The sequence below is a fragment of the Protopterus annectens genome, chromosome 14.part0, assembly GCF_019279795.1.
Source record: "Protopterus annectens isolate FY-2018-M chromosome 14.part0, PAN1.0, whole genome shotgun sequence".
In the NCBI taxonomy this organism is placed as follows: domain Eukaryota; kingdom Metazoa; phylum Chordata; order Ceratodontiformes; family Protopteridae; genus Protopterus; species Protopterus annectens.
The window spans coordinates 914,280,259-914,291,680 of record NC_056748.1 but is presented as its reverse complement, the minus strand read 5'-3'; the positions used below and the strand labels follow the sequence as shown (position 1 = coordinate 914,291,680).

At 43.3% G+C, this 11,422-nt stretch overlaps 1 protein-coding gene across 1 annotated transcript; it reads left to right on the top strand.

Moving 5' to 3' along the window:
- Window positions 1-223: 223 nt before the first annotated feature.
- LOC122789334 (TATA-binding protein-associated factor 2N-like) lies at window positions 224-6,439 on the top strand. The gene is made up of 3 exons (XM_044056701.1): window positions 224-231; window positions 5,588-6,061; window positions 6,106-6,439. Exons 2-3 carry the CDS (start codon window positions 5,709-5,711, stop codon window positions 6,131-6,133), a joined length of 381 nt encoding a protein of 126 aa, XP_043912636.1. The 5' UTR covers window positions 224-231; window positions 5,588-5,708; the 3' UTR covers window positions 6,134-6,439.
- The last annotated feature ends 4,983 nt before the right edge of the window (window positions 6,440-11,422 follow it).

The window sequence follows — 11,422 nt, the reverse complement described above, 5'->3', positions numbered from 1 at the left end:
AGCAAACTATGTAGGGAAAAAAATGGGAATTATGGAAACAATACATAAAAGGGAGGAACGAGGCCTAAAAGGCAGCAGTACTTAAATGAGCTATAATGATGTTTGAGTGAGAAGATTGAGTAGATTACAAGTGATGTATAATGTTTGCAACTGGGAGCGTGTCAGTATGGTTTGTGATGTGTCTAGGATTGTGTTGTGGTTTTTATTTATATAACTGTATGGTTTGCCTGTGTAGTGAGTGATGGTTTAATGAAGATGTTTCTTGTTTAAAATTAAAAAAAAAAAAAAAAAAACAGGAATTGAATAATTTATGAAATATTGCTTAGGTTATATGCTGTATACCAATATATGTGAAGTATAATGTTTGTTTATATAGTTGATTACTTTTATACAAATGTAAATTTGCCTGTTACAAGTGATAATTCAATAGTTTGATGAAAAAAGAAAAAGGTCTATCTTTTTCAGTGTTGTTGAGATGAAAACAGTCATAGTGTTGCAGGAGCTATAGGACCTCCTACTTCCATAGTAAAATCTCTTTGGAGGAGCAGTGTGTAGAAGCGAGTCCAGAGTTCCGGCTCCATCTCTTCACCTGTGGAAGTAGGCAGCCTGCTAGTAAGGGATACTAAAATTAATCAAAAGCAAGTAGGATTCCAATGGAATTTAAGCAAAAAAGCCCATTGCTGCAAGCCCTTTTACTTCTAATGTGCAGTTTCCTTCATCTTGGTCTGTAGTCCTCGTTTCCGCAAATACTACTCTGGATCAGTCGAAATTCTTGTTAATTTCTATGCTTAAATTATATCCATTTATTCAGAGTTATAATGTTTGGTTTATTGTCCGACTTTAAACTTAAAATATGTTAGTACATATAATAAATGATAAAATAAACCAAAATTACTCAATACAAAATCCTTCGTTCTTTTTAAAAGTCTTCTTTATTTTGTGGTAGATGAGCGCAGACTAAAACAATACAGTAGCAGATGCATTTAATTTAATGTGGAAGCTTTACAATGGAATTAATAGGTCATAGAGGTGCCGTGTGCATAAAAAAATCATGATTTGTGCAAACCATTTTAATATAAAGGTGTGTGCATAAAAGTTGTGGTTAGTGCAAAACATTGAGACATTTTTCTCATTGAACATTTAAGTAGGAGACTGTATTTAAACTCTATTTCCGTGCTGTGCTCACTGCCTCATCAAGCGTCCTGTGTGCATAAGTTGCAACAGGAACATAAAGAAATGTTACAAAAAACTTGTGCAACCAAAGTTATAGGATCTTAGCATAAGGAGGAAATAATATACAGTTACTTATAATTAATGTTGTAAACCGGGTTAGCTGCTCAATCCTATTCAGGCTGTGTGGTGACCAAAATAAAAATGCTTTGTTTTTGGAGCTATTATATCCGTTTGCATATAATTTAATATTCTCGTAACCTTTTTATGAAACGTCAAATCAGTAAGACACAAAATCCATTGATAGTTCAAGAAATGCCAGTAGATAAATTAATATTAATCTTGATGTGCGCATGGTCTCATTAAGCGATCTGGGAGTATTGAGACCATGCGCACATAAAGATCAATATTCATTTATCTACTGGCATACTTCCAGATCGCTTATTGGGACCATGTGTATATCAAGATTAATATTCCTTTATCTACTGGCATTTCTTGAACTATTGATGGATTTTGTCTTATTGATTTGATGTTTCATAAAAAGGTTACGAGAATATTAAATCATATGCAGATGGATATAATAGCTCTAAAAGCAAGGTATTTTTATTTTGGTCACCACATAGCCTGAATAGGATCGAGCAGCTAAGCTGGTTTACAACATTAATTATAAGTAACTGTATCATATTTCCTCCTTATGCTAAGATTCTATAACTTTGGTTGCACAAGTTTTTTGTAACATTTCATTTTTCCTGTTGCAACTTATGCACACAGGACCCTTGATGAGGCTGTGAGCACAGCAAGATTTTGCATACGGTCTCCTGCTTAAATGTTCAATGAGAAAAATGTCTCAATGTTTTACACTAACCACGAATTGCTTTTATGCACACGACACCTTTATTCAATGGTTTGCACAAATCACGATTTTTTATGCACGCGGCATTTCTATGACCCATTATTAATTCCATTGTAAAGCTTCCATATTAAATGTATCTGCTACTGTGTTTTTAGTCTGCACTCATCTACCACAAAATAAGGAAGTGTTTTAAAAAGAACATAAAATTTTGTGTTGAGTAATTTTGGTTTATTTTATCATGTATCATATGTACTAACATATTTCAAGTTTAAAGTTGGACAGTAAACCAAACATTATAATAACTCAGAATAAATGGATATAATTTAAGAATAGAAATTAACAAGAATTTCGACTGATCAAGAGTAGCATTTGCGGGAATGAGGACTACAGACCAAGAGGAAGGAAATTGCACATTAGAAGTAAAAGGGCTTGCAGCAATGGGCTTTTTTGATTAAAGCCCATTGAAATCCTAGTTACCTCCTACTTCTAGGAATGATTTCCAAGCATACATGATGATGGTATAGTACATCCACAGAGGAGAGGATAACCAAGTCCCATCCCCTTTGCAGAGAAGTAGTGAGATTTTGTTTCCTGATTACACAGATTCCGAGAAGAACCAGATGTTCTGCCAACAGGCTCAGCAGATGTATTTTGAAGCCTCATGAGTGGTTTCTCAATCCATTAGCACAACAGATATTCAGGTGCTGGGGCTTTCCTTGCTAGAATCTGTTTGCCTCCCCCAGCCAACCAAATGCAGCAATCACTTTGCCTTTCCATCCCCAGCCCCACCCCACCCCCAGCAAGAGGCAGTCCAAAAGAGAGGCTGTAATCGGACAGTTGCCTTCCGGGTTCATTTACACGTCTCCTCCTTTACACCTACTACCTGATTTTTACAAAAAGGGTTAGGATATGAAGCCAGTAGTGATGCTCATTTCTCCTCTTTGGCCCGACAAGTTTGATTTCCCCTGTTGAAGCCTCGCATCAGGCTCTTAGATACCAGGAAAGCATCTTCCGTCCCACCCATCCTGTGTCACATTCAGACCTACATAAAGTTAATCGCCTGGTTTCTCCAAGTTCTGTGATGGCCAGTGATTGATTCTTGTACTCTGGAAAACTGGGTCCCCAAGCTGAGGGTCCTGGCAGCAGATGTCTTTCCAGTAATTTATGTAGGTCTGTTTTCTCTTCACAGTAATGCAGAAGTTACAGGAGGACAAACCAGCAATGCTTCTCACAGCACCATCATGGTTAGAGTAGCATTGTTTTTTTCTCTCCTACAGAACATAAAAACATGGTGCCAGTACCACTGCATTAGTAACTTTGGCTGAGAGCATGAATGATTTGGCTCTTATCCCCTTTAGGTACATGTGATTACAACTCTGTGGTACAATGCATCTACATAGGAGAGGCTAACCAAGTCCCATCATCTACGTAGAGAAGCAGTGAGAGTACAACAATGGGAGATGGCTTTAAATTGCTTCCTGAGTTCATGTGCAAGGAAATCAATCCTAGCAAATTGATAGGCTTCACAAGTATGTATTGGAAGGAAGTCCCTGACCCAAACCAGCCCCTAGTGTCAGTGGTCCTTCAGTACCTGTCAGTCCTATATAAATCAGATGTAGCAGATGCGTTTACTTCCAGTAAAGTATCTGCTCCCCTGACCTGGGTTTGTGCACTTAAGATCACCCAAAAAAGAATTCTACCATCTGTGGAACCTGTACTTCCTACTGGAAAACTGTGCTACCTTGGCTTGAGCCAACAACTACACCATCTCTCACATAGTATACACAGTCTTTAGTGGCCATAACCTCTGCCTGTTGAATCAGTGAATTAGCTGTTACAAGCAAGTAGTCCTTCCTCATCTTTCACAGTCAACTTTCATGCCCAGGGTGTTTTTTTTTTTCTTAACCAAGGCATTAACCTCCCATTTTTTTTCCCTAGTCCCCAGAGCAGAGGTGGGTGGGGGAAGTATTTTGCATACCTAGGATGTACACAAGCTCCCAGGATTTTACCTTGAAAAGATTGAAGTGAGACAGACTAACAGCTCATAGCCTTTTGCAGGCTATATTCAAATGGGTAGCCTCTTGCACGTCTCTTAATCCTTCCACTAGGAAGATACACCGCACATTGTCAGGGCACATCTTAAGGATGCAGAGGCGCAGACGGTATTCCTTAGGATGGTCATTGTCTCCATTTTTGATGCGGCTGTCTCCATCTTTTAGCACCCTGTCATAACACTTAAACTTGAATGTTATCTCTAGAGTCAGGACATGTTTTGTCAAATCAGTCTTGCAAGTTCTTTTACAACCCTCTTAACTGGGAGCCAACCATTCGAGGCTCTCCCAAGCTGTAGGAGTCTTCCCAAGAGTTACCACACGTTACCTCTACAACAGGTGTGAGCAGTACTGTTGAGATGACATTTTCCTTCCTTTCCCTTCTATCTCATCTGTTACCATCCCAGAGTGTGCTTTTGTACCATCCTTCTCTTCTAACCTCCTGCCCCCCCCCCCTCCCCAATGTAAACACATTTGCACATGTTTATTGCTTGTAGAGAGAGCGTTTTAAGGTACTGGCTTGGTTTTTATACATAGAGATATTTGCCATCTGTACGGTTAATACTGTGTTTTCTGCTAGACCACTACTATAAGTTCAGTAAGGAACAGACTGATTGCATGGACCAATATCCATCTTGTACCACAGTTGTCACAATATCCAGGCAGGAGGGTGTCTGCTTGGCTAAAAGGAGAAAGTCTGTAAAGCGTAGGAAATTTGGCAGTGTGTGGTAGAATTTTCTAGGGTCAACAGTGCTGCAGCAGTGAATACACTCTCTCATCTACAGTTAAGTTTCTCCATAGCTGTACTTCATCATAAAGCCCTTTAGGCTGGCTTTGTCTTCAGTTGTATGGTACCTTGTGCTGCAGACAGCCTGTAGTCTGGAGCAGGATACTATCACATTGCAACTCAGAATTGCTTGGAAACATTTTTATTGGCTTGAGTAAGCTACTTGTAGTTTCTGTGACAAATGTTTTAAGTAATGCAAGAAACATTTTTGTAGCTATCTTGTCAGGCAGGAAATGTTTGGGGTCAGGCAACAAAAGTGTAGCTTTGATGGAAGTTATGCCATTAGCCTAGAAGTAATGATTTTTTTAAGAAATAAAAAAGTTTTATCCTAAATGTTTTTCTCAGTTGTGAACTGCCTGCAGCTGTCTATCGCATTGCCTTTGTAGTCAGCAGTCTTAAAATGTGTTTGCTGTGCTGTATTAACATTTAATTCCTTAGTAATGAGATTTAATTGTCGAAATGGGTTTAAAGATTTGAGAAGCTCCGCTAAGTAACTGCTGTAGTTCAGTTGTTTATAGCACTTAACTTGCTTAGCATCCTATGAGTCATTTACCAACATGTAATGTTTTCTTTTCATATGTAGTGCTGGCATAGTTAAGTAGTATGATATAAAACAATTTCAGTGTGGATGGCATTTCTAAATAGGTGCTGTAAGGATATAGAAAATTTATATATAAAAAAAGTAAACTAAAAATTTCTTAAACTTTTTTCTGTTCCTCCAAACAGAACTCAAGACAAATATGCTGCTTATCCACCAAGTCGACGGACACCTCCACGCCATTCAGAAACGCCTGCCGAAGTAATAGAATATGAGAATGCACTTTTGAGAGATGGATTTAAGAAAGAAATGGTTCAGTATTGTAGTAAGCCTATATTTGTGAAAGACTACAATTATGGTTTGCCCCAAGGCTACGACCACAGTGCACCAGATGACCTACGATTTGGTGTTGATTCTGCCAGCAGCTATAACTCAAGGCGCGATGTGCCTGATCATCTCCCTGTTGGATATGATATAGATCAGCCTTACTCTGGATATAATTCAGATCAGGCTCGCCTTGGCTATGGCTCGGATCAGGCTCGCCTTGGCTATGGCTCGGATCAGGCTCGCCTTGGCTATGGCTCGGATCAGGCTCGCCTTGGCTATGGCTCGGATCAGGCTCGCCTTGGCTATGGCTCGGATCAGGCTCGCCTTGGCTATGGCTCGGATCAGGCTCGCCTTGGCTATGGCTCGGATCAGGCTCGCCTACATCAAGTAGCTACAGTTGGAAGTAGAAGTTATACCCTAGTCAGTTGCAGGATTAAAGATTTGCTTGTTAAAATACAAAGTTTATTAGGCTTTCACTGCTCCCGGACTCAGTTATCAGCTGAATTTTCAGAGGTCATGTAATGTATAAAGTAATTTTAAAGTATAAAAAGGTATACATTTTGTACTGATCATATCCATTATCATTGTGTTCAAGCATTGGTCGTTCTGTTTTTCTCCTGTATTTGTAAATAAGTTGTAATACTGTTTTGCAGCAAGATGTTCCAGTTTTATATGTAAACAGATACCCAAACAATAAAATTTAGTTACAGAAAGTTTTTTGTTCTGGTGTGGTCACATTTGAACAGGTTTTCATGCAGTTTTAAAGTTCTGATCTCTGAAGCCTTCATCATTGGCAGCTTGTGGACTTCTTATAATATGCCATACACATTTATTTTTCTTTTTTCCTCACTTAAAAGCAGCTGCTATTTGTCAGAAGCCTCACATGTCTTGGGGAGATTTTCCATCAACTAACCTGATCCAGTGTGTCCACTTCAGTATCAGTTCTGGTAGTCAGCAGTTGTCTTGGCGCTTATTAAGCTTATCCAGGGTCACACTCAAGACTTCACATCCATAGTGCACTGTGTTGCATTTTCCTCTTTAAATCATGTTTGCCTTAGATCAGATAATAGCTCTGTGACGCACTTCAACTTGTGACTTCTGGTTCAAGTTTTTTTCTATGAGTGAGTACTGCAAATGTTCATCATTATATTAGTTGCAGTAGCCTAATGTATATGGGACATTTTGCTAAGGATAGACAAGCTGGCCAGCTTTCCAAGCTTTAAGGCACTTTCTATACACCCAAATCACTGTACAACTTGGAAAGCAGTGGAAAGTCAGTGGCTAGGGCAACAAAATTTCATAACGTTTTTGCCATCAACTTGTGCTCTTCCCTGTGGGCTTCAGTTGATCAACAGCTAGAATGTGTTTCACTAAGGCTGAGTAGGTAAGTTTCCCAATTGGGGAAGACCTTCCACTTAATTTTTTTGCGAAGAAACTATTCTTTTCTGTTTGAAATATTTGCTAACGGCTGGAACTGGCGGTGGTAGCAATTGTTATAACATTTGTTGGTCCTAGCTCCCTGTAGAAAATCTCTTTCAGTAAACCCATGATGTTAAGTTGTCTATCTCGCCTTCATTCTTGCTGGATGGGTTCGGAGCCGACCTCGGCTCCGACTCGGCCACTCTAAAGCTCGAGAGTTGGTTCCACCGGCTCGAGGCTCCCCTTATATCCCACAATGCTAGGCGGCTACCTCAGATCTCGTTTGCCGCTACAGCTTCGAGGTTGGTTGCTTCTACCGGTTCCTGGTGAGTGTTAGCTTTTTATTCAAAAAGTTACTCTTTTTTTCCCCTTTTAACTTTAATTCTTCCTAAATTAGTGTAGGATATATATCCTTATCCCGACCCTAATTTTTCCCGTTTTCTTGTTAAAAGAACGTTGGTTCTTCCCTTGGGCCTTGGCCTTCCTTCCCTAGGGTGTGTTTGTGTAGTTTTACTTTAACTTTTTTGTGCTTAATTATTAGTATTTTACTAAATTTTTTTAGTATAAATAATTTCTTCTGACAGGGTATAACTGTGTGTTTGGGTGTGTGTTAGTGTACACCTGTCAGTTACTGAAATGTCAAAGGAAGCAAAGGTCTCTGGATTCAAGAAGTGTGATGCGTGCTGTCAGAAAATGTCTCTGACAGACGCTCACACTTCTTGTGTCTATTGTCTAGGGCCTTTGCACCTGCAGGATTCCTGTGCTGTGTGCCATGGCTTCAGCCCCAGGGTCCTGCAGGAGAGAAAAAAAGCTGATTCTCAGAGGCTTGTTAAAGCCAGAGGATTCCCTGTCAGTTTCAACAGGGAAGCCCTCTAAGGCATCGAGGTCTTCGGCTCCGGCTTCTGAGCCGAGACCTCAGGTTGTTCAACCTTTGCCTTTATCGGCTCCGGCTGGAGCCGATAAGACTCAGCCCACAGTTTCTGTGGCTTCTCGGCTCGGCGGAGCCGAGGTTATCGAGGTACCCGTGTCGGCTCCGACAAGGTCGCCGAACCGACAACCAGAAAGAGGTCTAGGTCACCTTCTCTTGGCTCCGTTCATTCGGCTCCAGGATCTCCCCTGCTGTCTGAGCGGAGCCAAAGGTCTCATTCCTCTAGGTCATCGAGGCTTTCCGATCATGACCTTCAGAGGGTGGTGAGTCGACTACTTAAGTCCGAGGCACTAGCCCAGATGCTTCAGAGCCCGACTCATCAGTCGGTGCCTGCCCCGTCCATCAACTCTTTCCTCCTTGACTCTTTTGAGTTCGGAGCCGGGTCGGTCGGAACCGAGACTGTGGTCACCGGAGCCGAGACAATTGTCTTCGGCGCCGCCTCGGCTCCGATCTCTTCTTTTGAAGAATCTCGGCGCCGAGCTTCCCTCGTCGGCTCCGTGGGGGTGAGTGGCATCGGACCCTTGTCCGACCTCCCTCTCCCTCTCGGTGCTCGGCTGGTGAGTTCGGCTCCGACATCGCCTCGAGCCATCACTGTCGGTGCCGAGGGTCCTTAGCTCCTCGGAGCGGGGACCTCTGGCTCTGCCTGACAGGGGCATTCGAGGTCATGCGGAGTGTGTTAGAGCCTGGCTCTACTCCACAGTCGGCTCCGTCAGCCCCTCCCTCTATGCTGCCTCAGGGTAAGTCGACTCACTCCCTCATCCCGGACCGCAGAGAGCCAGCTCCTCAGGAGCCCCTTTGGGATTTCATCCTCTTCCGAGGCCTCTCCTGATTTGGCAGAAGAGCCCCTCGGAAGAGGAAGGGAAAGAGGAAGCACATTGACTCACCTGGGTCTATCACGTGGGACACAGATCTGGATGTTTCGGGGGTTCCCCCCCGTCCCCCTTCTGAAGTTGTCTCATTTGCAGACATTCTGGAGATCCTTAAACAGAGGGGAAATTGGCCAGCCCTCAACCCTTCGGAGGATGAATCTGTGTATCTTGAGGCGTTTGGCTCTCGTCCTTCCACCTCCTGGGTGTCCCCTTCGACCCACTCATGCAGGTGGTTGCTAAGAAGGCATGGACGGCTCCTGATTCAGTGGACCCCACTCCCAGGAGACCCTCCAAATTCATCACAGCTCCATCAGACAAGCAATTTTTATCAAAAGGAGTTTCTGTGGATGCTATGGTGGTAGCTTCTGCCACAAAGAAGGAACTGGCTGATCCTTCAGTGCCTGTCCATCCACCTAACAAGGAATCTAGGTCCATGGATAGGTATGGAAGCGGATGTTCTCCTCAGCGACATTTACCATGCGTCGCTGAATTACCTGTGCCATTTCACCAGTCTTCAAAGGGACTTGGTCAAGGAAGCGAGTGAAATGTTGAAGGACCCTACAGCTGCGGGTTTCCAAGAAAAGATGAACACGCAGCTGGCTATCCTAATTCCATTTCCAACTCCTCCATGCGCCTCCTCTCTTATGCGGCCGATGGAGCAAGCAGAGCCGCAGGGACAGGGGTAGCTCTTACGCCAAGCCTGGATGCGGCTATGCAACTTTGGACCTTTCAAGGCGTCTTTCACGAACTCCCTTTGATGGATCATCTCTTTTGGTCCTCAAGTGAAAGAAACCCTGACTAGGTGCGAGACTGATAGCAAGACCCTTTCTGCCGTCGGAGTCTGTTTTTCGACTCCTTCTAGGCCTTACCCCAAAGGCCAGAAGGGTGGGAAGATGTGGTTCCGTAAACAAGCTCAAGGGACTTCGCCTGACGCAGAGTCGTTTTCCTACCAGAGGCAGAGGGGGGAATAACAATGGTAGACGTCGCCCTAGGGGCAGGGGGGGTCCGCAGAACCAGGGCAATCGGGAAGCCTTTCCTGAACAAGCCCTTTCAGCATCCCTGAGGTGTTGCCCGGCTGCCCATCTTCGGAGGCAGTCGGGGGAAGATTGTCACTGTACCCAGAAGCCTGGCTATCCCTGACTCAAGACAAATGGGTACAGTCCATCATTTCCGAAGGCTATTCTATCCCCTTTCTTCGTTTTCCAAATCAGTCAAAAAAATCCCTTCCAGATGTTCCACCCGTCAAAGGGATATAGCAGCTTTGGAAATTTCAAAACTGCTTGCAAAAGAGCAATTCAGCCAGTGTCAGCAGACCAACAAGAATCCGGAATCTACTCAAGGTTCTTTTTGGTTCCAAAGAAAACGGGACTGGAGACCAATTTTGGATCTCAGTATCTTGAACAGATCAGTCAAGAAAACAAGATTTCGGATGGTCACGCTGCAATCCATTCTTCCCCTATTGGGGAAAGGAAACTGGATGTGCTCTATAGACCTTCAGGATGCGTACTATCACATAAAAATGAACAGACGCTCCAGAAGATTCCTCCGCTTCAGGCTGGGAACCAGTCATTTTCAATTCAGGGCCCTGCCCTTTGGTCTCACCACTGCCCCCGGTGTTTACCAAATGCATGGCAGTGGTAGCTTCTCACCTGAGACGACAAGGATTCCAGGTGTTTCCATATTTGGACGACTGGCTTCTCACAGCTCCCACCAAGCATCTCCTTCTGATGGCCAGAGATTATACTTTTCGCTTTGTCAAAACTGGGTATTTCAATAAATTGCGAAAAGTCTGTTTTGTCGCCTTGTCAATCTATTACCTACATAGGCTAAATTTAGATACTATAAACATGTCTGCAACGCTAACAAACCAAAGGATATCAGACATTCACAAATTGGTGTCACTTCTTCTCAACAACAACAGAGCCAAGGCCAGGTTAGTTCTAAAGGTGTTGGGAATCATGGCTGCAGCCATACCTCTTCTTCCCATTGCCCAGATACCACATGCGGAACCAACAGTGGATGCTTATTTCCCAATGGTCATACCAGGAACTCCCAATGTCTCACACCATTATGATCACAGTCGTGCAAAAGCATCTCCTGTGGTGGATGTCTTCCCCAGCTCCTGTCGGAAGACCATTTGTTCCACCTCCTCCAGTTGCTACTCTGACAACGGATGCCTCCCTGCTCGGGTGGGCGGTGCATTATCAGGTGAGCACAGTCCAGGGCACATGGCAACCCAACGAATGTCACTTTCATATCAATGTTCTGGAGATGAGAGCAGTGTTTTTAGCGTTGCAAGCCCTTCAAGACTCTCTTCCCTTGGGACGATTGCAATCCAGACAGACAATATGTCTGTAGTGTGGTACATCAACAAACAAGGCGGAACCAGATCATACCCCTGTGTCGAGAAGCACTCAGACTGTGGCAATGGGCGATTTCTTCTCAGCGTTTCTGATAGCAACGCACATCCCGGAAGTCCA

Bases quoted from the DNA above. Each gene is read 5' to 3' on its own strand.
- LOC122789334 (XM_044056701.1), top strand. From the start codon at position 5,709: ATGGTTCAGTATTGTAGTAAGCCTATATTTGTGAAAGACTACAATTAT. The intron at 6,062-6,105 runs CTCGGATCAGGC...ATCAGGCTCGCC, and splicing joins CAGGCTCGCCTTGGCTATGG to TACATCAAGTAGCTACAGTT.